Raw genomic sequence first — 27,533 nt, forward strand, 5'->3', positions numbered from 1 at the left:
AAACCTGCATCCTTTTTTATGGGCTCTGTAGGGTGGGGACCAGACCCAGATGTCCTCACTTCTAAGTTTCTCCCACTGCCCCCCCCGCCCCCCCCCCCCAAATTTCTGAGAAAAGGAATCAGGAAGTTACTCAAGGAGTGTGTGCAATAGAGAAGTCTCTGGGTCAGGAGAGGAAAGCAGGTCTTTGAGGGGTGCTCTGGGTTGTGGGGTGGGTGGGCTTGACTGTGCTTGGAGCCAGCAGGAAAACTTGATTTCCGCAGACGAGGCAGCTGGCTGTGTGCTGCTGCGTAGAGTTCTGTCCTGGGGGCTCTCTGCTCCTAAGTCTCTGTGGTGCTGTTATGCTAAGACGTGCTGAGGGCCCAGAAAACCTCGGCGTCTTATTATCGGCTTCCAGAGAAATAACCCCAGGACCGGCTGTGAAAGACACAGGTTTATTAGGACTTGCATGTGCACAGGTGGCGGCTGACAGGTGAAGTTTACCAAACCGACCGGCGGCCCCCAGTGAGGCTGAACTGCTAAGTCCCATCCGGCCTTTGGCCTTTGGCCTTTGGCCAGGCCGCACAGGGGGCGGCTGAGGGCCGGCGCTATTGTCTCGCCACCACCCAGACTTTCCCAACACACGGTTTTACAGAGCACAGAAAACAGAAACAAGGCATGCAGGAGGAGCGGCGGGTGCTGCGTGAGATCAAAACGCTGTTTCTCGCCCGAGGAGCTGGCCAGGCTCCCAGGGTCTCACAGTCCGCTTCCTGCTGCCTTCATCCTCTTCCGTGCGGTGGGGAGAGGGGGCGTTGGAGCACAGGAGGGGCCCGTGTTCTCATTCACCATACAGGTGGTTTTAAAACATGTCCGCGAATCTCTCAGCACTGCATCCTGAGACTGGGTCCGGCCTCCGCCTCTTGCATAGAGGCTGGTCTCAGTGGCTCACTGCGTGGACACAGCAGAAGTGACCCGTGGCTCCCGAGGCTAGTTTTAAAAAGAGGATAGCGCTCCCGCCTGGCCGGGCACTCTGCTCCCGCCACTCAGTGCACGCCTGGGCATCCAATCGCAGGTGTGAGAAAGCCTGTAGGTGCCCTGGTTAAAGCCCCAGCTAGGGTCCCAGCGGACAGCCACTACCCAACCCCTTAATGAGCAACTTTTCTGGTGCCCCAGCCCCAGCCCCAGCCTTCCGGCCACGTCAGCTGATGCCAAGGAGAGCAGAGGTGAGCTACCCCTCTGAGTCCGGCCCAAACATGGATTTATGACAAAAATAAATATTGCTGTTTTAGGTCAAGTTTCGGAGTGGTTTGTAACACAGAAATAGATAACTTGGAACATTCTATGCCAGTGGTTCTTTATCCCTATCACCGTCGCCCCTTTCTATTCCGCCGTTTTAGGGTCTGAATTGGGGGGCGGAGTGCAGCGGAATACAGTAGCAACAAGAGGGTTCAGTTGGTTAAGAAATACCTCAGGTGATTCAGATATGCCCTCCCCCTAGCTGAGATCCACCAGCCCTGCTCTGTCCAATACAGTAGCCATCAGCCATACGTGGCTCTTCAAATTAATTAGAATAAAATAAATAAAGTGTTCCGTCTCATTAATTATACTTCACGTTCTCAGTGGACACATGCAGCTGGTGGCCACTGTACTGCGCAGCACAGCACAGCTGTGGGCGTGCAGCCGCCACAGGGAGTTCTGCTGGGAGGCGCAGGTCAGAACCTCGCTGCCGGCGTGGGCTGCGGGCCCCCAAGGCCAACATCGCCGGGAGCGCGTGGAATGCAGACCTGCTGGATCAGAAGCTGCATCGTATCAGGAAAGCGGGTGGTCTGGAGGCACATGCACATTAGAAAAGCTTGGCTCTAGCCCGAAGTTCTCGGCCTCGGCTGTTCATGAGAAGAACCCGGGAGCTTGTTAAAAAGCTTGAGTCGTCTGAGGTGCAATGGGTGTCAGTCTTCCTTAAGGTTTTCCAGGTGATTCCAGTGCACAGCTGAGGCTGAGAACCACTGCCGGGCACTACTCTCTGTATCTCCGGGGGCGGGCGGATTTGGGGGGGGGGGGGGTGGTGTCCAACAGCTTCTGCCCTGGAGTGGGAATCTGCTGGGTGCCCACTATTTGAGGAATTTTCTTTCCTGAATGGTTGCAGTAAGAGCTGTCGCATTTGTACAGTGTCACTGCACTGAGTTACTGGGTCGGACGCCTCAGGCATGCTGGCTGGACTAATTACTGTAGTTCTTTCCCCTGAAGTTTTAAGACTGACTGGCTCTCTGGGAGATTGATAGACGGAAAAGTTGGGAACTGTCAGTGGTCGCTCTCCCATCACTTGAGCCAGAGAAGTGAAGGAGCCAGCCCGCAGGGAGGAGCACTGGAGAGAGAGTTCTGATGGTCTGAGTCCCGGGTTCCAGTTCCTTCCCAAGGCCCTGCCGTATTGCTGTCCTTGGGTTCCTGTGTCCTAATAATACATTTTCCTTTGTGCCTAATGATTTGGGTTAAGTTTCTGGGACTTGTAACCCAAACAGTGCTAATTTATATAATCCTGGGTCTGTTAGCCATGTTTCAGAACAGAATTTCTGACTAGACTCCACACGTGACTCAAAGTTAATGAGTAAAAAACAGCTTTATTAACATTGTATACATAACACATTTCTTTTTTATACTTTTATATATTTGTGTACTATTTCATAATAAAAATATTTTTTACAAAAGCCGCCTCCCTCTGTAAGCTTATTTATGTCTATCTGAGCCAATGGCATCCTGACCTCCCGGTTGGCGGACGTAGAAATGTGTGGGGTAGTCTGGAACCTCTCCTTCTCACCCCTCCCCCGCCCCCGCCAACTGGTCCAGGTGACTGTATATGTAAAATGCCCTTCCCACCCCCACAGCCACCACCTTACTCCGTTCTCACCCCCTCAGTCTCCACAGCCTCGTGAGGTGGTTTCCATTCCTCTCGTGTCTCCCCATCCTCATCTTTTCCAGGTTAGTCTTTTAAAAAGACAGTTCTGGTCCTATCACTTTTCTGCTTAAAGTTTTTGAGGGCCTACTGTTGCCAACAAGATCAAGTTGAAATTCCTTGGCTAAACACACAAGGCCCTTCACAGTCTGGCTCCAAACCCACCTCTCCAGCCTCACTCACACAAGCTCCAGCTCCGGGAGCCCACTGTCTGCCTTCTTCTTGTGTGTACTTATTTATCCACGGCCCGTCCAATAAAATCCCCGTGATGGGGCATCTTACTGTGTGCTGGGATAGTCTCTTTCCCTTTAAATCAGAACACCCTCTATCTGGCCAGCCTTCACTAGTCCATCAGACTCCGCTAAGACATCCTTCCGTTGGGAAGCCTTCCACTGCTCTCTGTGGGGGGTGGAAGGGGTGAGCAGGGAAGGCTTGCCAAGAGTCAGTGATGCTTATCTATTATTCAGGATCTCCTAAGAGGGACTCCGGTTCAGGGCTTCCAAGGAAAATTACCAGGAGCCAACCGGATGGATTGGCCTGGACTTCCAAAAAGAGCAGCCAAGCCAGGTCGACGGGCAGATGCATCACGCTAGACGTGTGCTGGACACCTACTTTCGGGAAGAGAAGCCAGTGTGGAGTGAGTGTGCCGATGGGTGTGATCCCGTGTGTGTGCATGTGCTTGTGCTCTTGTGTGCTTGGGTGTCAGAATCCCTGTCGATGAGCTCAATGCAGTTGCAGTCAGGGACACAACCATGATGACCCTCCAGGGAGTGTGGCTGCTTTTGCATATGGAGCCCCCTAGGACTAAAATGCAAACTGTGAACCCTAACTTGAGTTGGGGACATTTTGGCTACTAGTAAAATCACAAATCCAAGCAATAGTTATTGACTATCTACTATGTGACATGTACAGGGGGATTCATCAGTGAGCCATCAGACATGGTCCCTGCACTGGGGAGTAAACAACCACACATGTCCCAGCTCCTGCTAGTCTCAGTATATGTTAATTACCTGCCCCTCCTTGGTGTATGAGAGACTAGGAAGACTTTCCGGATGACACAGCCTGATTTATTTGGGGGTGGGCAGACAGGAGAGGGGAGGAAGCAGGCTTTTCCAGCAGTGCACCCTCTCTGAGGAAACATGTGTTTGCAAAACTGGAAGCCACAGTTCTGTGCTGTGTCCTATCCAATCAGTAGGTACAGATGACACCAGGCCTAGTGTATCTGACCCTCAAAGGACAGAGGTTTGGGAGGTTGGTGAGCCACCCCTTGGAGTTCTGCTCACTCTCAGCCAAAAGGACTTGCTAACTGATCACCAGGTGCTTGGGATCCCTCTGCCCAATCTCGCCACCCTGGACCTCAACAGGTCTCTGCAGCTCCAAACTGAAGCTGAAGCTCACAGGCCCCATCAGGAGATAAATGAGACCTGTTGGATCTCATGGAAGCTGTCAGTTGAGCTAAGTGTGGGTAGTGGCCCCGCCCACAAGGCCACTTGTTGTAGGTCTTGTTTCTCTGCCATAATGACATTTGGAAAGTCATTGAGGCCCCTTCCAGACTGAGGCTTTCAGTACCCAGCATCCCACCCTACACTCTGGGATACATTGATGCCCAGCCGATGTGCCCAGGTGAAAGAAGGGCTGAGGGGCTGCCACACCTTTCCCCAGCTCCTGTGTGTAAATGAACCTGACCATACCCATACTCGGGTTCTTAGCCTGATTCTGGTGGAGATGGATGTTCTCAAGAAAACATGAAGCTTCGTGCCCTCCACCAAGCACCTGGCCATCAGGAAGGTTTACTACCTCTGTGTGCTGTTAGCCACCTGAGATCCAACTGGAGGACCCACTGTGTCCTGGTTCTAGGAGACGCATCCATCCTCTAGCACTTGCATCCTGACACCAAGGGCTTCCAGTGGATCCTGAATGCATCGCTCCACTGCTGCACTTCCTACATGCAGCAGGACTGGGTGGCCAAACTATTATTTCTATTGAGCTATGTAATTCACATGCAATGAATTTCACCCTTTCAAAGTATACATTTCAGTGGTTTAAAAAATATTCATAAGACTATGCAACCATCACCAATACCTATTTCCAGAACATTTTTATCACCCCAAAAAGAAGCACTGTACCCATTAGTAGTTACTCCCCATTCCCTGGTAACCACTATTTTCTTTCTGTCTCTATGGATTTGCCTATACTGGACATTTTATGCAAATCTCTCTATATAAAAGGCTAATATGCAAAGCGTCCCCTTGGGAGTTCAACTGGGAGAACGAGAGCTCAATTGCTCACTATGATGTGTGCTGACCACCAGGCGGCGGTGCGGAACAGGGTGGGTGACAAGTGGTGGTGGCGGGACACTGAGGGAGCGAGGGACAGAGGAGGAGGAGAGGCAGGGGAAACCGCTCAGTGGTGGCGTACAGGCGGCAAGGGAAGGAGGAGGCGGGGAGATGGGGAACCTGATCGGCCCTGATCCTCAGCCAGGCCTAGGGACCCTACCCATGCATGAATTTCATGCACCAGGCCTCTAGTGTAATAATATAATATGTGGCCTTTTGTCTTTTCATCCATGCCATAGCCTGAATCAATACTTCATTACTTTTTTATAGCTGCACTAGAGACCCAATGTACAAAATTTGTGCAAGGGACTCCATGGGCCGAAGCAGCAGCAGCCCGGCTTCATCTGGAAGGTCGTCTGGAATGTCATATGGAAGGTTGTTTGGCCATCTGGTCTAATTAGCATATTACCATTTCATTGTTATAGATAACAATCTAGTGTATCAATGTACTACATTTTTACCCATTTATCAATTGATAAGACTTGTGGGTTGTTTCCCCCCTTTTTTGTGGGTTGTTTACCCTTTTTAGCTCTTATAAGTAACTAGAGGCCTGGTGCACGGGGATTTATGCACCACTGAGGTCCCTTGGCCTGGCCTCCGCCCTCTCGCAATCTGGGACCCCTTGGGGGATATCAGACTGCAGGTTTTGGCCCGATCCCTGCAGGCCAGGCTGAGGGACCCCACTGGTGCATGAATCCGTGTACAGGACCTCCAGTATGCATATAAGATCTTTGGTTAATCTCTTCCCGACCTTCTCCCTCCCCTTTCCCTCTGAGATTCATCAGTCTGTTCCATGTTTCCATGCCTGTGCGTTGCGTGTCTGTCCCTTGGTGGTCAGTGCGTGTCATAGCTACTGGTTGAACAGTCACTTAGGCTTTTATATATATAGATGCTGCTATGAACACTCATGTACAGGTTTTTGTGTGGACATGTTTTCAATTTCTCTTTGGTATAGACTTAGGAGTAGAATTTCTCAGTCACATTGTAACTCCATGTTTAACTTTTTGGGGAACTGTGGATGGCCAAATTTACATCTGCTGAATTCATCTACTTCTCTAGTTTTTTAAAAATATATATTTTTATTGATTTCAGAGAGGAAGGGAGAGGGAGAGAGATAGAAACATCAATGATGAAAATCATTGATCGGCTGCTTCCTGCACACCCCCTACTGGGGATCAAGCCTGCAACCCAGGCATGTGCCCTTGGCTGGAATCGAACCTGGGACCCTTCAGTCTGCAGGCCGATGCTCTATCCACTGAGCCAAATTGGCTAGGGCAGTGGTCGGTAAACTGTGGCTCATGAGCCACATGCGGCTCTTTGGCCCCTTGAGTTTTTAGCAAAGGCCAGCTTAGGAGTACCCTAATTAAGTTAATAACAATGTACCTACCTGTATAGTTTAAGTTTAAAAAATTTGGCTCTCAAAAGAAATTTCAATCATTGTACTGTTGATATTTGGCTCTGTTGACTAATGAGTTTGCCGACCACTGGGCTAGGGCATTACTTTCTGCTCAGAACTCTCACCTCCTACAGGAACAAAAGCTTCACACCTTCTCATTCTACATGGTTGAGTACAACTATGAACCTGGCTCCTGGGCAAAATGTGGAGGCCACCAATTTCAGGAAAAAAGAGAATCAATAGCAGGTACCAGGAGAGACTACTTCGGGAAGACTTTGCTCTCTTCCTGCCATGCTTATGCCACCCATCCTGGCTGAAGCCTAAAAACCTCTTCTTATGCAATGTTAACGTGACTGGAATTCTGGATCTTATGTTTCAAGCAGCTTTCATTCACACACACTTAACCCCAATCTCAACACTGCCTACTGAGCATGGAGTGCTTGGACCTTGCCACACTCACCTAGGAACAAGAGGCCACAGCCAGGAACAACTGGGAGGTGATCAACTCAGGAGGCTCTTGACTCTTGGTTCAGGCTGCAACGTGAGCAACAGCTGAGAGCTCCAAGCAGCTTTCTGGAGAAAGCTGCTTTGCACTTCAGAAGTTCAGCCTCAGCACATACAGGAGCATGCAGTCAATCCTAAACTTCTCTTGACCAGACAGAATTTAAACCAGGGGTCCTCAAATTTTTTAAACAGGGGGCCAGTTCACTGTCCCTCAGACCGTTGGAGGGCCAGACTATAGTTTAAAAAAAGAACTATGAGTCCCGGGTCCGGGTGAGGCCGTGCCCCTGGGTCTGGGAGAGGCCACGCGCCCCTGGGTCCGGGTGAGGCCACGCACCCCTGGGTCTGGGTGTAGCTGAATCCCGGGTCCAGGTGAGGCCGTGCACCCCTGGATCCGGGTGAGGCTGGGTCCCGGGTCCGGGTGAGGCCGCACGCCCCCGGGTCTGGGCGAGGCTGCACGCCCCTGGGTCCGGGTGAAGCTGGATCCCGGGTCTGGGTGAGGCTGTGTGTCCCTGGATCCGGGTGAGGCTGGGTCCTGGGTCCGGGTGAAGCTGGATCCTGGGTCCGGGTGAGGCCGTGCGCCCCTGGATCCGGGTGAGGCTGGGTCCCGGGTCCGGGTGAGGCCGTGCCCCTGGGTCCGGGAGAGGCCACGTGCCCCTGGGTCCGGGTAAGGCCACGCGCCCCTGGGTCCGGGTGAGGCTGGATCCCGGGACCGGGTGAGGCCGCGCACACCTGGGTCCGGGTGAGGCCGTGCGCCCCTGGATCCGGGTGAGGCTGGGTCCCGGGTCCAGGTGAGGCCACGCGCCCCTGGGTCCAGGTGAGGCCACGCGCCCCTGAGTCCGGGTGAAGCCGTGCCCCTGGGTCCGGGCGAGACCAAACCAGAGGGAGTCGGACCTGCATTACCACCATTTGTCCACCATCCAGAGCTGAAAAGTCAGTGCCGACATGTACACATAAGGAACTGGTGGACATTGAAATTGGGTCTCAAAAGAACTGATGGTCCAGAAAGAAACTCACTACAGACTGATTCATTTGCCTGTCAGCATAACTATTATTGCTCGTCTCACATTCGGTTCTTATAAGTATATTTCTAGTAACACATGATCTCACTCATCTAGGGGAAATGATGAACAACATAGACTGATGAACAAGAACAGACCCAGAAACAAGGAGGCATTGATCGGACTGTCGGGCCTCAGAGGGAGGGTAGGGGAGGGTGGGGGTAGGGGGGAGAGATCAACCAAAGGACTTGTGTGCATGCATACGAGCCTAACCAATGGTTAAGGACAACAGGGGGGTGGGGGCATCCGTGGGGAGGGGTGGGGGATGGGAATGGGGGGATGAGGACAAATATGTGACACCTTAATCAATAAAGAAATTTTTAAAAAATCAATAAAATATATTTTAAAAAACTATGAACAAATTCCTATGCACACTGCACATATCTTTTTTTTAATTAATATTTTATTGATTTTTTACAGAGAGGAAGGGAGAGGGATAGAGAGTTAGAAACACCGATGAGAGAGAAACATCGATCAGCTGCCTCCTGCACACTCCCTACTGGGGATGTGCCCGCAACCAAGGTACATGCCCTTGACCAGAATCGAACCTGGGACCCTTGAGTCCACAGGCTGACGCTCTATCCACTGAGCCAAACCAGTTAGGGCTGCACATATCTTATTTTGAAGTAAAAAAACAAAACGGCAAAAACACACGCATGTGGTCCACAGGCCGTAGTTTGAGGACGCCTGATTTAAACCATGCTCCCAGCTCATGTGTTCTCTGAAAAGCACACCATCAGGTGGTGAGAAGCAGAGAAATGGGCAACAGATAACCCCATTTTATACTGAGAAACTGTGGCATAATGGGGTTGAGTAGCTTGTTTGGGGTGACTAACTGTCCCATTTGCCTGGGAATATCTGGTTTTATAACCAAAAGTTCCATGTCCCAGAAAACCTTGTAATTCTGGGCCAACTGAGAGATTTGGTCAAGGTCATTCATTCAAAGTCACACAACTCAAGTGCTGGAGCTGAATGTGAACCCAGATCTGACCATCTCCAACATCCTCCTTCCACTAAATGAATGACTTACTAAGCAGGACAATCACATGAAGCATACTCAGAGCTTCAACAAGAGAAGGCAGGTGCTTCCTGTTGCTCTTCCCGTCACACTTGCCCTCTGCAGTGGGGTCTAGCCCAGCTGAGAGTTCCAGCCCTCACCCAGGGCCAGCTTGCTGCCATCAGGGAATCAAGACAGGGTTGAGCTCAGGAGAGTTACATTACTGCTCAGGGCCTGCCAGATCTCACCCACCTGGCTGCCCAACACACCAAGATCAGAGATTACAACCTTGAGAGCTGTGAAAAATGATGAGAATGAGTTAGAAAGGTCTCAAGTGCCACTCTTTGTGGAAATCTGGGGAGGTGAGAGGCTCATGGGCTTTGGAACCAGTCACCCCTGGGATTAAATCTGAGCTGCCAGGCTTAACAGCTGTGAGACCCTTGGCAATCTATTTAATTTGTGTCATGACCATTTTTTCACAAATCACCAACTTGAAGGACTATTGGGGAGATAATATTAGTTTATATAAAGCACCTCATAAGTAGGATAAACACTTGGGTCCCCTTCCACCTTGATTTCACATTGCTTCTTATCTTTGAAAGAACATAAAGGATTTGCCCCTTCACACTAGGAGCCCACCTTAAACCTGATACCATACAAGACTGATCTACATTGACCATCAAATTCCCCAGGCTCTGAGCCTTACCTTTCTCCCACTCCACCTGCTGGTCCATTTTACTGACACTTCTTTTTCCTGGAGTCCATCACTGACTGCTCACCCTCCCTGACTTCCTTTATAACCTTGACTTTATAGTCCATGACTTTGCAGTGCTTCAGCCCTTCTCTCTCCAGCACTTTCAACCTAGTCCTTCTGCCACCCCGTCCTCATAAATCCTTTCCCCTGGACCAATATAATCAGCTTCCTTTTGTCCTATACCAGGTTAGAGAGAAAATCTATTGGAGAAAATCACACTTAGAGTCTCCAACTCTACCTGGTTGCTCAGTCATTCTGTAACATGGATCTGGACAATTCTCTCTTCCTTACCTACATGCAGTTGCTCTTCCAAACCTTTCACAGCTTCCCTAGAGAGCCCTGCCAACTCCAACAGCTCTCTCCAGTAACTGATAGCCTCTTCTTTCTCCACACAGACAGCAGGAGCTCCGGTTCTCTTCCTTGTTGATTCTCAGACATCAAGAGTGGGGTTTGCCCCTTTTGCCCCTGATCCCCACCCCAGCAAGGGTAGATTAGTAATCAGAAAATAAACTCTTGGCTCCACTCACAACCTGCCAGGGATTCTTCTTGGCTTCCTCCAGTTCCTGCAGCCTTATCTGCCCTGATACTTACCTTCTGTAGTGAAGGAAGATGTGTCCCACTCTGTCCTTCTGCTGATCTTCCTACTTTGTTCAAATGTCTCCACTCCTCCTATGCTACTGTTCTAGCCATCATTGATTGTGCGTCTTCTATGTGCCCAGCAATTTGCTAAGCACAATGTTTATATCTCATTTACTAGTAAACCTCTAAAATAACCCTTTGAAATGGATCTTATCCTTCTTTTACTAATGAGGTTCAGAGACTTAAATAACTTGCCCACGATAAATGGTAGAGCTGGGCCTCAGCCAGCCTGTCTCTTCACTCTGTAGTCCTGGCATCTGTGACCAACTTCCCTGGCCATGGGCAGGACCCTCACTCCCTCCTCAGTGTCTGACTAGTCTGATCAGCTCACCCTGATCTTTCACTGCACTCTGCGGGCTGTTCCTTTTGGTTTGCCCCGCACGTGGCTCTGAACCCCTCTAGGGCAGGAAGCTTCATTTCCATTTCCAAGGGTCCTCTGTAAATGCTTTTGGTTGCATTAAGTTCAGGCTACCTTTGCCTGTGTATCAGTGTTCTGTGGTTAGTTGAGCATTTTGCCCTTATTCTTTTATAAATTGAGTGGACATGAAAAAGTGACGATACCAGAGAAAAGATATGAGATCTCATAACCTTGGCACAATAGGAGCAAAGCTGAGAAGTATTGTGATGCTAAAGTCAATGACTCTGGCCTCAGGTGGACATACACTGGGCTTTAGTTTGTTAACAGAATTTACCCGGCGACCGGAAAATACACACACAGGAGTACTCGGAGATACAGGAAAAACCCGTGACTCAGGAGAGCCTGTTTCCAAATCCTGAGCCCCCCAATATGGAGGAAGCTTTCTCTTTATACCCTTTGGTTTCTTTGTTCCCCAAATAAGGATCAGACTTGTGGACCTCTCTCGGGCTTTGCAAAAAGCCCCGTGTGTTGGGATGGGGGCTGTGAGACCACACCCAAAGGCCTGACCTGGCGCCAGCGCTGATAACCCCCTCCGGGGATTGTGTATGGCTCATGGTTTATGGCCTCTGTAAAATGTGAGTATTTAGGTAAACAGGTCTTGCAAGGCCAGATAATTAAGTGACTTGATTATAGGCTAACAAGAATGTTAACATTAGGGATACTGATTAACTAGGTACAGAGTCAGATTGCTAGCCCCCTCCCAAAAATGTATTTTTATGTTCCCCATCAAGTTAGTCTGCAGTATCTTCAATTGAGAAGGAAAAAAAACAAGATTGAAGCCTGTGTGTGGAATGCTAACAATACTAGTACATGATTTACTTGAGCTCACTTGATTCATATAGAAACACTTCCTCGGCATTCACCATGCACACGTCTGCTGGAGCTTTACTCTCATTGCCATTAAATTCTCACAGCAACCCTGAGAGATAGGTACAGTTCTCTCTCTCTCTCCATGAGAAAACAAGCAGAGAGAAGTCAAATAACTTGCCCCAGGCACATGGCTGGCTTCTGAGTGGTGGCAGCTGGGTCCCCACACAGCCGGGCTCTTCAGTAGCACTGCACACTGCTCTCTTTTCATGCACTTGTGGAACACACCATGTGCAAGAGCAGATGACTGTTTGAATCTCATGTGATATATATATAAAGGAGGCCAAATCTGCTCTTATTTTTAGATAAATTCTTCCTGACACAAAGCAAGAATGAGTGCATCCAGGTAGAATGACCTCAGCCACTCCCACTTTGACAGCAGCTTGTCCAGCAGATATGAGCACTGGATCTGGCTGGTCCAACCAGCCCAGATGGATGGGGACTTTATCTCTTCTAATATTATATTGTCATATGTTTAGAGAGTGATTGTGAGAAAGAAAACAAAGGGAAGATAAGCTAAACAAAGGAAAAAAAGGAGTTGCAGTGGATCAAACAATTCAGTAAGGACTTGAAGACTGAAAGCAAAAAATGAGGAGGCTTATAAAAAGTTACCATGGCCCTAGCTGGTTTGGCTTAGTGGATAGAGTGTTGGCCTGTGGACTGAAGGGTCACGGGTTCAATTCCAGTCAAGGGCATATGCCCGGGTTGTGGGCTTGATTCCCAGTGGGAGGCATACAGGAGGCAGCCAATCAATGATTCTTTCTCATCATTGATGTTTCTCTCTCTCTCCCTCTCCCTTCCTCTCTGAACTCAATAACAATGTATTTTTTTTTAAGTTACCATGTAACTATGCCTTAATAAAAGGAAATTAAGCTCAGGTTCCCTTCAGTCATCCAGACCAACTTACATAAAATTCATTTTCAAGTCTTACTATGCATTTGACAACATCTCTAGAATCTGTTTTTTTTGTTATTTTTTAGAGATAGGGGGTAGAGAGACACATCTATTGATTGCCTCCCAACCAAAAACCAACCCAAAACCTAGGTATGTGCCCTGACTGGGAATCAAACCCTCCACCTTATGGTGTACGGGATGATGCCCAACCAACTGAGCCACACCAGACCAGGCACATCTCTAGAATCTGAACTCAAGCTAAGCCATAAAATAAAGCTACCTGCGAGAAAGATCATGGCTGCCCAGATCAACTTTATGTGAGAGACCAAAAAGAAAGGCTGTTTTGTGTGTTGTTGTTGTTTGTTTGTTTTTTCATATGTTTTTACTAGAGGCCCAATGCATGGATTCATGCATGGGTGAGGCCCCTCAGCCTGGCCTGCACCGCACCCTCTCGCAATCTGGGATCCCTGGGAATCGGGCTGAAACCGGCAGTCTGACATCCCCCCGAGGGATGCAGCAGTGCCGAAGCGGCCAAGTGCAGCTCTGCTGCTGCACATCACAGCTCTGCTGCGCCTGTTGCCGCTCCGTAGCACTGCCGCGGGGATGGGGGAGGTGCCTGCCACTGCAGCTGCGCTCACCAGCTGTTAGCTGGCTTCTGGCTGAGCAGCGCTCCTGCTGTGGGAGCACACTGACCACCAGGGGGGCAGCTCCTGCCTTGAGTGTCTGCCCCCTGGTGGTCAGTGTGCGTCATAACAACCGGTCACCCAGTCCACCAGTCATTCTGGTAGTTCGAGCATAAAGGAAGCTTACAGAGAGGAAGGGAGAGAGAGATAGAAACATCAATGATGAGAGAGAATCATTGATTGGCTGCCTCCTGCATGCCCCACACTGGGGATCAAGTCTGCAACCCAGACATGTGTCCTGACTGGTAATCCGACTGTGACCTCCTGGTTCATAAGTCGACACTCAACCACTAAGCCACACTGGCCAGGCAAGTAAGGCTATGTTTTGTGTAAGTCTGCAAGGGAAAGAGAAAAAACATTTATTCAGTGCCTACCACATGCCAGGTTTTTACCAGAAGGTTGACAAAAATGGATTGTTCTCATGATCTCCAATTTACAGATGAAGAAACTTAGTAGGTCATGAAGTAAGGGCTGGAATCAGTCTTTAAGCCCATGTCTCTCTATAATACAACTAGAGGCCCAGTGCATGAAATCTGTGCACTGGTAGGGTTCCTAGTGGCTGCCAGCTGCTAGCTGGGTACCCCCTCCCTTCCCCTGGTTGCCTGCCGCTGCCACCAGCCAGGGCCTCCCTCCCTTCCCCTGGCTGGCCCTGCCCCCTGGATGAACTCCTGGACAACTCCTGGTTGAGGGGACAATTTGCATACTACGCTTTTATCATATAGGATATTCTGTCTGTGAATTCTTAGTTCATTGCTATAGGTTTCCAATTTAAAAAAAATGATTAACTCATTTTGTAGCATGATCTATCTATATAAAAGGCTAATATGCTAAGTGTCCGACCATCCAACCAGTCACTATGAGGCGCACTGATCACCAGGGGGCAGACACCCAATGCAGGAGCTGCCATGACATACACAGAGAAACAGCACTGCAGACCTGGCGCCCACAAAGCAACACTCGGCTTTTTCCAAGTGGGACACAGGCCCCACCACCATCCTGGAGCGACAGCCCACCAAATCGCAGCCAACGCTGTCGAGACCCCATGGCGCAAAATGCGGCCCACAGCCCAGCCCAACCTGAAAATAATGGCTGTGGGCGCCAGGTAATGACATCACGTAGCAACTCCCGGCTTCCTCTCCCTAGTGACGACTAGCCTCCTTGTAGTTTCTTCAGTCCACAAACACGACTTGCTTTATAGCCAGATGCAAACATTTCACACTTTAACCAAATGTCTGTGAAGCGTTTTCCCATGCCTCATCTCATTTGATCCTCACAGTAGTCCTGGAGTAGGTAGATAGAAGACTTGGTAGAATCCTATTTTCTTTTCATTAGCTGGAAAATGGGAGATTTAGAAAGCTTAGAAACTTCACCCGACTGAAAAGAACTAAGAAATGGTGGACCTTGAAAATGACTTCAGGTTTTCTCACTGCACAGAATATAGTCAAACACTGCTGCAGTTAAATATTTTACCCTTTGCTCTCCCTGTGTGATCTACAGTAATAATCTGCTTTGGGTTGATATTTACTACTGTGTTGCTGACAATTACCTGAAAGAGAAGTTGGGTGCTTCACTGATCTGGAAAAAGTTTAACTAAATCAGAAATGCAGGCCAGATGGGAATGGCAAGAAATATTCAAAGTGATGAATAGCAAGAACCTACAACCAAGACTACTCTACCCAGCAAAGTTATCATTCAGAATTGAAGGGCAGATAAAGAGCTTCACAGATAAGAAAAAGCTAAAGGAGTTCATCACCACCAAACCAGTATTATATGAAATGCTGAAAGGTATTCTTTAAAAAGAGGAAAAAGAAGAAAAAAGTAAAGGTAAAAATTATGAACAACAAATACATATCTATCAACAAGTGATTCTAAAAATCAAGTGAATTAAAAATCTGAGGAACAGAATAAACTGGTGAACATAATAGAATCAGAGGCATAGAATGGGAGTGGATTAATAATTCTCAGGGGGAAAGGGGTGTCTGTGTGGGGGGTATGGGAAGAGACTGGACAAAAATCATACACCTATGGATAAGGACAATGGGGGGGAGGGAACCGGGTGATGGGAAGATATGGGAGAAAAAAAGGAGAAACAATTGTAATAATCTGAACAATAAAGATTTATTTAAAAAAAAAGAAATCAGGTCTAATTAAGCAAGTTTTATATATATATAAAAGGCTAAGTTGATTCGTGCATGCGCGATACATATAAAGCTCTTGTTGGCACCAATCGCATGTATGTGTTTTGTTTTGTCATTGTCGATCGTGAATTTGGTTGACACTTCTATTATAGAGAAAGGGCAAATAGCAATATAAAAATATTTCTTCTAATTAATTTTCTTTCAATGTGCACAAATTCGTGCACCAGGCCTCTAATATGTATATGAAATCATTATGTTGTATATCTGAAATTAATATGTTATATGTCAATTATATTTTAATTTTAAAAATTAACAACATACACGAGCCACAGTTTGAAAAAGACTGTCCTTTAAGATTTTGGTTGTTCTTGAGACTTGTTTTTCTCATTTTACAAATGCAGAAATAAAGGCTCCAAAGAATGAAGTGACTTCTCTAAGTTCACACAACTAAGAAGTGTTGGATAGACCTCAACCTGGAATTCTGTCTTTACGTCCAGTGTTCTTCTGAATACAGTTTCTCCAGAGAAATTGTAAATAAGAAACCAAAAAACATCCAAATCCAAGCCTGCAAGAGGCGAGACACAGATGTCTGGAGGAGCATTTGACAGAAGTCTCACTGCAGCCTAGGCATTTGACTGTCATTTATGGGGCACCTGCTCTGTGCCAGGTGAGATGCAGGAGTTGGGAATTCAGAGGTGGATAAGATAGTCCCTGCCTTAGAATGTGCTCCTGCTTTTAGAGGAGGCTTTCATGTAAACAGATAAATTATAGTGCAGGGTAATTAAAACCAGCCTAGTGATGTAAGAAGCACAGCTGGAGACCAGGGAAAGGAAGGAGGAATTCTGTTTGAATTGGAGGTGCTGGGAAGAGAAGAGACCCCAGGAGTTTGTGAGAGAAGGCTAGGTGGTGGGTGCAGGGGAGTGGTGGTGATGGTGGTGGTATGGGCCTAATGTCTTGAGGGCAAAAGATAGTGGTAGGTGGGCAGAAGGAGAGCATTTTAGGCAGCTGGAGTAGTATGAGCAAATCACAGAAATAGGCACAGGAGGGTAGGGAGTGGAGGGATCCTCTTTGCAACTTAGTGAAGTCACTTCTGCTCACTAGACTAATCATTGGAACAGTGAAGGATGAACAGAAAAGCCATGTTCACATTTGTTTATCTGATAAAATCCTTTGTTCAAATGAAACTGCTGTGGAGGCCCAATGTGTAAATGAGGAGGTAGAGAATTGTTTTTGCCTTAAACAGGAAACATACACTGAGTGGCCAGATTATTATGCGTTCAGAGATCATAATAATCTGGCCACTCAGTGTATATGCCATTGTTTGGAAATATTTTTTTAAAAAATCCTTGGTGGGGATAAAGGAGCAGATTCTCACCCTGGGGTCTGAATTTGCACCAAGGCTTGAAGAGGACAAAGCTGCTTTGTCTGAGAGAGGAAACAGCTCTCAGGCAGTCCAGGAGGGCAGGAGAGAGGGACCCAGTGAAACAGGGAAAGGTCCACATGGCTTCCCATCTCCACTCTTACCCATCCTCCAGGCCATTCTCCATTTATCAAAACCCAGAGTGCGTAATTCTTTTAAAGGCAAAACCCTTCAATGGCTCCCCTCACTTCTCAGAAGGAAGCTAAACTCGTGACCACAGCCTCCCAGGCTCTGCACAATCTGCCCACTGGCTGCTGCCCAGACCTCACCTCCTGCAGGCTTCCCTCACACTAGCCACTCTGCCCTCCCTGCTGTTTTTAACTTCATCCCACACACTTCCTGCTTAGAGCTTTGGTGCTTGTTTGTTCTGCCTGACCTACTCTTCAATCCAAATATTTGTATTTCTCTCCACTTCAATCAGGTCTCCACAAATTTACCTGAACAGAGGGCCCCCCAGCAGAGGAAAAGCCTCCACTTCTCTCCTCATGCTCTATGCTTTTTCTTTTTTTCCCTTCTGGAAATTGAAGATACTTTATTCCACAAAATTTTTTACACAATGCTTAATGTCTATACAGAATTAAATTACTAAAATATAAGGAAATTAATTCTTTGTTTTCTTTTTAAATTTATTTATTTTTTAAATCCTCACCCGAGGATATTTGACTTCATTGTCGTTTAATTTGCATCTCTCTGATGACTAGAGATGTTGAGCATTTTTTCATGTCTCTTGGCCATTTGTATGTCCTCTTTGGAGAAGTATCTATTCAGGTCTTCTGCCCATTTTTTAATTGGATTGTTTGTCTTCCTTTTGTTGAGTTGTATGAGTACTTTATATATTTTGGAAATTAATCCCTTATTAGATGTATCATTGGCAAATATGATCTCTCATACGGTGGGTTTCTTTTCATTTTGATGGTGGTTTCTTTTGCTGTGCAGAAGCTTTTTATTTTGATGTACTCCCACTTGTTTATTTTTTCCTTTGTTCTCTTGCCCTAGGAAATGTATCTGAAAATTTTGCTCCATGAGATGTCTGATATTTTATTGCCTATGTTTTCTTCTAGGGTTTTTATGGTTTCATGACTTACATTTAAGTGTTATCCATTTTGAGTTTATTCTTGTATATGGTGTAAGTTGGTGGTCTAGTTTCATTTTTTTGCATATACCTGTCCAATTTTCCCAACACCATTATTGAAGAGACTGTCTTTACTCCATTTTATGATCTTAACCTACTTTGTCAAATATTGAGAATAATGGTGTGTGTCAATTTCTGGGTTCTCTGTTCTGTTCCATTGATGTATATGCCTGTTCTTGTGCCAGTACCAGTTTGTTCTGATTACAGTGGCTTTGTAGTATAACTTGATATCTGGTATTATGATCTCTCCAACTTTGTTCTTCTTTCTCAAATTGCTGCATTTATTTGGGGTCTTTTTTTGGTTCCATATAAATTTTTGGAGTATTTGTTCTAGATCTGTAAAATATGCCACTGGTATTTTGATAGGTATTGCATTGAATCTATAGATAGCTTTGGGTAGTATGGACATTTTAATTATATTAATTCTACCAGCCCATGAACATGGTATATTCTTGTACTTGTTTATATCTTCTTCTATCTCTTTTTTTCAATGTTCTATAGTTTTCCAAGTACAGGTCTTTTACCTCCTTGGTTAAGTTTATTCCTAAGTATCTTAATTTTTTTGTTACAATGGAAAATGGTAATTTTTTTTAGTTTCTTTTTCTGAGAGTTCATTATTGGTGTATAAAAATGCCATCAATTTCTGGGTGTTAATTTTGTATCCTGCTAAATTGCCTAATTCATTTATTAAATCTAGTAGTTTTTTTGTGAAATCTTTGGGGCTTTCTTTTAAAAAATGTTTTTATTGATTTTAGAGAGAGAGGAAATGAGAGGGATAAAGAGATAGAAACATCCGTGAAAAAGAAACATCATTGATTGGCTGTCTTGTCTCCTGCACACCCCCCTACTGGGGATCAAGACTGCAACCCAGGTATGTGCCCTGACTGGGAATCGAACTGGTAACCTCTTGGTTCATGGGTTGATGCTCAACCACTGAGCCACACTGGCTGGACTTTAGGGTTTTCTATGTACAATATCATGCCATCTGTGAATAATGACAATTTTATATCCTTCTCTCCAATTTGGATGCCTTTTATTTCTTCTTCTTATCTGATCACTGTGGCCAGGACTTCTGATACTATCCTATATAATAAAAGGGTAATATGCAAATTGACCCTAACAGTGGGACCACCAGGAATGACCTGTTGCTATGACGAGCACTGACCACCAGGGGGAAGGCGCTCAATGCAGGAGCTGCCCCCTGGTGGTCAGTGTGCTCCCCCATGGGGAGCTCTGCTCAGCCACAAGCTGGGCTGACGCTGCAAGCGCAGCAGCAGTGGTGGGAGCCTCTCCTGCCTCCTTGGCAGTGCTAAGGCAGCACTAAGGATGTCTGACTGATAGCTTAGGCCCACTCCCCATGGGCTCCTGGGCTGCCAGGGGGATGTCTGGCTGCCAGCTTAGGCCCGATCCCCAGGGGAGTAGGCCTAAACCAGAAGGTGGACATCCCCTGAGGGGTCTCAGAATGGGAGAGAGCACAGGCTGGGCTGAGGGACCCTCCCCCCGACCCCAGTGCACAATTTTTCGTGCACCGGGCCTCTAGTGTTGACTAAGAGTGGTGAAAGCAGTCATCCCTGTCTTGTTCCTGTTCTTAGGGGAAATTGTTTTAGTTTTTACCCATTGAGTATGATATTGGTTGTAGGTTTATCATATATAGCCTTTATTATGTTGAGGTATGATCCCTCTATTCCCACTTTGCTGAGAGTTATCAAAAATGGGTGTTGGGCCCTGGCCGGTTTGACTCAGTGGATAGAGCGTCGGCCTGGGGATTGAAAGGTCCCAGGTTCGATTCCGGTCAAGGGCATGTACCTTGGTTGCGGGCACATCCCCAGTAGGAGGTGTGCAGGAGGCAGCTGATCGATGTTTCTCTCTCATCGATGTTTCTAATTCTCTATCCCTCTCCCTTCCTCTCTGTAAAAGATCAATAAAATATATATTTTTTAAAAAAATGGGTGTTGGATTTTGTTGAATGCTTTTTCTGCATCTATTAATATGATCATGTGACTTTTGTCTTTCAATTTGTTTATGTGATGTATCACATTTATTGATTTGTGAATATTATACTAGCCTTGCATCCCTGTAATAAATCCTATCTGGTCATGCTGTATGATCTTTTTAATATATTGCTGGATCTGATTTGCTAATATTTTGTTGAGGATTTTTTTATATGCATTTTATTGATTTTTTTAGAGAGGAAGGGAGAGGGATAGAGAGTTAGAAACATCGATCAGCTGCCTCCTGCACACCCCCTACTGGGGATGTGCCCACAACCAAGGTACATGCCCTTGGCCAGAATCAAACCTGGGATCTTTCAGTCTGCAGGCCAATGCTCTATCCACTGAGCCAAACCGGTTAGGGCTTGTTGAGGATTTTAGCATCTATGTTCATCAGGGATATTGGCCTGTAATTCTCTTTGTAGTGTCTTTATCTGGTTTTCGAGTTAGGATAAGGCTGACCTTGTGGAAAGAGCTTGGAAGTGTTTCTTCCTCTTGGATTTTTTGGAATAGTTTGAGGAGGAAAGGTGTTAGTTCTTCTTTGAATATTTAATAAAACTCCCCTGTGAAGCTGTCTGGAACAGGGCTTTTGTTTGCTGGGAGCTTTTTGATTACTGCTTCAATTTCATGAGTTGTTACTGGCCTATTCAGGTTTCCCGTTTCTTCCTGATTCAGTTTTGGAAGATTGTATTTTTCTAGGAATTTGTCCAGCTTGTTGGCATAGAGTTGTTTATAGTATTTTCTGGTAATCCTTTGTATTTCTGTGGTATCCATTGTTTATTTTACCTCTTTTGTTTCTGATTCTATTAATTTGGGTCCTCTCTCTTTGTTTCTTGATGAGTCTGGCTAAGGGTTCATCAATCTTGTTTATCTTTTCAAAGTACCAGCTCTTAGTTTTATTGATCTTTTGTGTGTGTGGTGTGTGTGTGTGTGTGTGTGTGTGTTTAGGTCTCTATGTCATTATTTTTGTTCTGATCTTTATTATTTCCTTCCTTCTACTTACTCTGAGCTTTTCTTATTGTTCTCTCTCTAATTCTTTAAATTGTAGGGTTAGTTCATTAGAAATTTTTATTGTTTCTTGAGGTAGGCCTATAGATCTATGAACTTCGCTCTCAGGAATGCTTTCGCTTTGTCCCATAGATTTTGGGTTATTGTGTGTTCATTTTCATTTGTTTCCAGGAAGTTTTTTTAATTTCTTCCTTGATTTCTATTTTGCTTATTTCTTTATAGCATATATCATGCAGTAATGTTCATTTGTCAGACTGCCCAAACTGGAGTGAAAGTGCCTAGCAAGTTGGATTTCTCTCTCTTCCTCTTTGCTATCTCTTCAGCATCTAGAAAGTGCCTCCAACACATAAATGTGTGTTGAATGAGTTGCTTTGCCAAGGGGCCAGAGGAGACTGTGAGAGGGATAGAGACAGCAGGAAGCTGTCAATAGCAGGAAGCTTTGAAAGAGTTTGGGCTTTCACTGCTTGTAGGACTGGGGATGGGGCGAGGTTTAAGGTAGCTTTATCTGGATTTTAAGGGGCAGGTAGGCTCACAGCTAGCATATGCGTAAAATATGAAACAGATCAGCCCTCAGTTGGCTCAGCTGGTTGGAGTATTGTCCCATGCACTGGAAAGTTGCAGGTTTGTAAAGAAAAGCTTCAAAAAAAAAAAAAAAAAAAAAGGAAAAGAAAAGCCTCAGAGCAGATGTATTGGAAGATCAAGACATAAAGGAAGAGTGACAAGAGAAACATTTCAAATTCAATTACAGCTGCCAGAATGTAAGAGAAAGAGGCACCAACAATTAACTTACTATTAGCTGTGAGCCAATGAGCAAAAGACAGCTGCATTCCTGAGTGTGTTAGGGCTTTGATTCAAGTCCCGGCATCTGTAGCCACCACTGGACACCGCCACATCCTGAATCTGCCGGAAATTTCAGGACTGTCACCTGTACCTAATCAAGAGTAATAAATATGTATTCCTATGGACTGTGCACTGCCCCCTTCACCTTTTCCCACACCCAACCCCCTTTATCTGTAGTCTGCGTAAATTCTTTCAAAACAACTTACATCTTCCTTCCCCAAAACATAATGTATAACAGAGCTCTGTAACTCCAGGACAGCAGAGCTCTGTAACTCCTGGCCCTGTTGCTGGTGGTTTAGACTCCATGCTCCAGGACCTGTCCTTTTCTGGCTAGCACATGGCTCAATAAACCCCTCCCTTTAAAAAGGCTTTCAGCCACAGAAGTTACGTTTTTTGTTTAACAAGAGAAAATTGGCAATGAGAGGCAAACACAGAGAGGACAGAGACATGCAGAACATTACGGCTAGAATGAGGTAAAAGTCTTGGAAAAGGACTTGGAGAAGGTCGGAAAGGAGGGCTCAGACAAGGCATCCTTGCCTGTCCTCCAGACACTGGGAATCTCCCAGCCAGGAGCCACACCCCATTTCCGGCTCCTCAGGGTGGGGCTCCCTTTGTTTCTAGGAGGAGTACTCAGTCCCAGGTGGTGAGTCTGTGAGGGGAGGGGAGCCGTAAGGAGAGAGGAACCTGTAAGGGGTGGTCATTAATGACAGGCTCCATGCTTCTCTCTGCTTGGAAGGAACTGCTGACTCAGAGGGTTAGAGGACCAGCCCTAGAGGGTCACGAAGTAGAACTCAGGAGTCAGTCCTAGGGATTTAGGTGGAGAGGAATTGATTCTGGAGGGGAAGAGCCTGCAAAGACAAGACATCTCTGATATCAACCCTGGGGAAATTTCAGATCTGCTGGGAGGAACAGGTGTCCTGTGTAGGCTACAGCTTGAGGCCTGAGGACCCTGCGCCCCTCTGGAGGACCTGTTTACTCTTAGTTCCACAGCTTCCCACTTGCCCGCTGGACTGACTATGTGTGTCCCTGGAGATCTGCACGTGTTCAAGTGTCCACTTGTAGTCCCAAGTCACCCTTTTCCAAGATTTGTGAAGGGTAAAGAAGTTTGAGGATGGATAGATGAAAACAAAAAGAAAGTACAGCAAAATATAACCATGGTACAATGTACATGGTGTATGGGTATTCACTGTACAATTGTTCTAATTTTTCTATATGTTTGAACTTTTTCACATAAAATACTAGGGGAGAAGAAAAAATTTTTTTGTCAGGCAAATAGTAGGCCCTCCTAAATATAAGACGTGGGCAGTGCAATTCCTTTCTAATGGCTGGAGAGGGCAATGTTATTCAAAAAGAGAACAGATTGCAGGGGAGAGCACTTGCAAACATCCAGTAGAGGAGGGAGAACCCTAGGCCACACCCAGAGGTGATTTAGTGACTTTGCCCACCCAAAGCTGTTTGCCCTTTGCTTGGTGATATTTCTCAAGTTTATTCTGCTCCTCCTGAGAGCTGGGCCTTGGCCTAGAGTGGACCCCTCCCTGCCACCTGTAATCCTTAAGGGGAGGGGCTGGATAAAATGTTCCAGACCCTGCCTGACAACTGACCCTAAGAGATTGATCATGTTTGCCCAGGAGGTGAGGTTCGCACGATAAAGAGCAGGGGGAGGGCTTAGAACTGGTATAAAAGATCTGCAAGATCCTGGGGGGTTACTTTGCATCTGAAACTGCCAGGTAAGGGGTGACAGAGGCCTGAACTAAGAGGAGGCAAGGAAGCCTGGATTTGAGTTAGGGGGAATTCACGTTGAGCAGAAGAAGAGCTGGCTTGGATTGAATGGCAGAGGGGAGAGTGGGGTGTCAGTTAACTGGGGCATCTGGATCGGAATTAGTCATAGGTGTATCGATATCTGGGTCTCAGCTGAAAGACTGGGGACACTTGGGATGCTCAGGGGTGTGGACATGGCCATATTTGTGATAGCGGAGAAAGAATTATTACAAATAGATTACGCACCAGGGATCTAATATCTTGAGCTAGTCTCAACTCCTACAACTTTTCAGTCTATCCCTCTCCACCAGAACTGCTTGGAAACTGCTGTTGGCACAGTCTCTCCTCTGACTGCCTTCACTCCTCGGGTGACAGAGACACACCTCTAGAATGTTCTTTTCCTTCTGAGACCAGGGTAAAACTAGGGATTTAAACTACGCCCCAGATGCCCCATAAGTCAGGCCAATCTACCCCGGCTAGACTTCAGTTAGGTTTTCTCAGACTCCTGGTCTGGGACACTCAACCATTTCTATGATTTGGAGATTGCCTCTTCTTCTTTAGAAAACTCCTTTCCTGCTTTGTGCCAGGAGGGAACAGCGCTCATACAGCTTAATCCAGACAGAGGGTTAGGATTGGTCTTCTGCCTTGGGACAGACGAGGAGGGTTGGCCACAGGCAGACCAGGGAGAGGTAGAGGGGTAAGGACACAGAAGATAGTATCTGAGAGGAACAGGACTAGAGACTATGCCATCCTTTCAAAGCCAAGACTGGGTCAGCTAGGTCTGAGTCTCAGCTGGAGGTCAGGGATGTCTGAGTAAATAAAGTCCCGAGGAATAGGGTGAATCTTCACTTTCTCCTTTCTTCCATTCCAGCCCCAGAATGTTGACCATTGCTGTTCTTGCCCTTCTTTGTGCATCGGCCTCTGCCAATGCCAGTAAGTGAGAATCTGAGAGCCCAGTACGGGGGTCACTGCTGGCGGCCAAGGCTTTCAGAGGCAGGCTTGGGGTGCTGGGAACTGAGTTGTGGGAGGAATATGCGTGGTAGGGAGAAACTGCGCTCTCAGGGAATTTCTCCCTCAATCTCTTACTTTCCCTTCCAGTTCAGGCTAGGTCCTCCTCCTACAGTGGAGAGTATGGAGGCGGTGGCGGACAACGATTCTCTCATTCTGGCAACCAGCTGGACGGCCCCATCACTGCCATCCGTGTCCGAGTCAACAGATACTACATCGTAGGGTAAGATTCACTGAGTTTCTGTGGTTTGAGGACCTTCTGGGATCGTACTAAATTGGGAAGTTCTCAGTCACTTTGGGTCACGTCTGTTTCAATCAACAAGTCCCAGGGATAACACGGTATGTGAGAGCTGTTAGAGGCTTGGATTCGAGACCTGCACTGCTGAAACCTCTACAACCCAAACATGAGTGATCCTGGATAAATCACATACCACAAACTCTCAGGGGCCTGGAAGTTGTCTAGTTTGGCCCCCAATCGAGGTTTACTTTTTTTTTTTTTTTAATTATTTTTTGGTTTAAGGGAGAGAAAGAGAGAAACATTGATTTGTTGTTTAATATTTTTATTCATTCACTAGTTGTTTCTTGTATGTGGTCTGACCTGGGATCAAACCCAAAACCTTAGCATATTGGGACAATGCATATCAGGATTGCGGGCCCTACCCTAGGTTTAAATCCCCTCTGGCATCCTCCATCTTTGCATGATGCCTCTCCCAAAATGTGTATCCTTCTGATCCTGGATCCGCATGCTGGTACAGCAGAGACAAGTCTTTTCCCTCATGAGAGCCTTTCAGATTTTTGAGAAATTGCTTTGCTTCTTTTGGGTGGGAGTGAGGGTACAGAGGGAGTCTACACTCCAAGCTCAAGCTCTGGCACTTACTGAGTGACTCTGGGAAAGTCGTTTTCCCTCTGTGAGTCTGTTTGTGGTCAAAATGAGGAGTTGAAGTTCCCTGTATGATCTCCAAGGGCTCACCCAACCCTCACACACTGTGGAACTGGCAGGAGGCTTATCATCCCTGTCACCAGTTTGAAGGTCTCAGGGTATAGGTACTGCGTTCTCAGTACCCTATTCATTGTCTCCCCTTTCTTCCTCCTCACCCTGTCCCCAGTCTCCAGGTACGCTATGGCAAGGTGTGGAGCGACTATGTGGGTGGCACCCAGGGAGACCTGGAGGAGATCTTTCTGCACCCTGGGGAATCAGTGATCCAGGTGTCTGGCAAGTACAAGTACTACTTGAGGAAGCTGGTCTTCGTGACTGACAAGGGCCGCTACCTGCCTTTTGGAAAAGACACAGGCACAAGTTTCAATGCTGTCCCCTTGCACCCCAACACTGTGCTCCGATTCATCAGTGGCCGCTCTGGCTCCCTCATTAATGCCATCAGCCTGCACTGGGACGTCTATCCCAGTGACTGCAGCAGCTGCTGAGACCCAGCAAGAGCAATGCAGTGTGGGGGGTGAGAACCCCCTTGCCACTAACCCCACCCACATGGCTCCATTTAAAAAATAAAAGGGCATGGCTAAACTTGTGTGTATGTGGGTGTCTGCAGCTGGGATCCACCTCCGGACTCTGGGTATGGATGTGTGAATCTCTTTCTTGGCTATCTGTAGGATGTTAATCTAGGGAAGAATGGGAGGATGAGGAAAGGTGTTAAAGTCTTGGGGTTTTCTTCATTATTTATCCAAAGGAGATAAGATTCTGATTTGCACTAATTCATTTTTCAAGGATAGCTCCTGAGAGTGTTTACCCAAATTGGAGTTCTGAGGCTGAGGGTAAGGCCTCGATGTGACTTACTGCCAAAACCCAAGATAGTCCACTCTCACTCTCCAGCCCTTCTCTCCCCTGTCCTCCCCTCCCCTTGAGATCGCACCTCTTCACCAAGGCTATCACCTCACTCTCTAGATCTTAACCCACTCCCTGTATGTGGGTGGCTGGACCTTTATCCTTTGTTCTTTCCCAGAACCCACCTGACTCTTAAAGTTTAGCCTAATGTGCCCATTACCCAGACTAGTTCCTCCCCACCTTTACCCATAAGCCCTGGTGTCCTTACTTAGCTCCTTCAGAACTGAGGTCCCTTCCTTAGGAAGTCACCACTTCCTCATAGCTTCTATGCTATCAATACCATCCTCAAAATAAGGGGCTTTTCAAAGTGGGGGAGAAACCACTGTGGGTGTCTATGAACATAAGGGATTGGTTAGAGTTCAGGGTAAGCCTTAGAGTGACTGGATAGATTCAGCAATATAAAGCTGCTTTGAAAATAATTCTTAGGACTCTAGTTCCCAGTCCTAAAACATTTCTTCCCAATTAGACAAGGATAACAGTTATGTATATGTAACGTTATAAAGAAATATTAACATTACTAGAGGCCCAGTGCACGAAATTCATGCACAGGGGTGTGTGTCCCTCAGCCCAGCCTGCACCCTCTCCAATCTGGGACCCCTAGAGGGATGTCCGGTTGCCCGTTTAAGCCCAACCCTATCGGGATCGGGCCTAAACGGGCAGCCGGACATCCCTCTCACAATCCAGGACTGCTGGCTCCCAACTGCTCGCCTGCCTGCCTTCCTGATTGCCCCTAACCACTTCTGCCAGCCAGCCTGATCACCCCCTAACCACTCCCCTGCCAGCCTGATTGATGCCTAACTGCTCCTCTGCCAGCCTGTTTGCCCCTAACTGCCCTCCTCTGCCGGCCTGGTCACCCCTAACTGCCCTCCCCTGCAGGCTTGATCGCCCCTAACTGCCCTCCCTTGCAGGCCTGGTCCCTCCCAACTGCCCTC

At 46.9% G+C, this 27,533-nt stretch overlaps 2 protein-coding genes across 3 annotated transcripts in view; one reads left to right on the forward strand and one right to left on the reverse strand.

The window, feature by feature from the left end:
- The window catches only part of LOC307107256 (transmembrane protein C16orf54), a 44,151-nt gene that overhangs the window by 4,661 nt on the left and 11,957 nt on the right, over nt 1-27,533 (reverse strand). Inside the window, exon 2 of one of the 2 annotated variants that reach the window (XM_079784381.1) lies at nt 21,949-22,089. The exons of the other annotated variant lie outside the window; for it this stretch is intronic. The gene's annotated coding sequence lies outside the window, so the exon portion shown is untranslated. The remainder of the gene's footprint in view (nt 1-21,948; nt 22,090-27,533) is intronic. 2 annotated transcript variants of the gene reach the window in all.
- Nucleotides 23,668-26,283, forward strand: ZG16 (zymogen granule protein 16). Its single transcript, XM_079783680.1, has 4 exons — nt 23,668-23,725; nt 24,628-24,689; nt 24,855-24,987; nt 25,871-26,283. The coding sequence occupies exons 2-4, from the start codon at nt 24,635-24,637 to the stop codon at nt 26,184-26,186; spliced, it is 504 nt and encodes a 167-aa protein (XP_079639806.1). The 5' UTR covers nt 23,668-23,725; nt 24,628-24,634; the 3' UTR covers nt 26,187-26,283.

This window comes from Cnephaeus nilssonii, assembly GCF_951640355.1.
Source record: "Cnephaeus nilssonii genome assembly, chromosome: 2".
NCBI lineage: Eukaryota > Metazoa > Chordata > Mammalia > Chiroptera > Vespertilionidae > Cnephaeus > Cnephaeus nilssonii.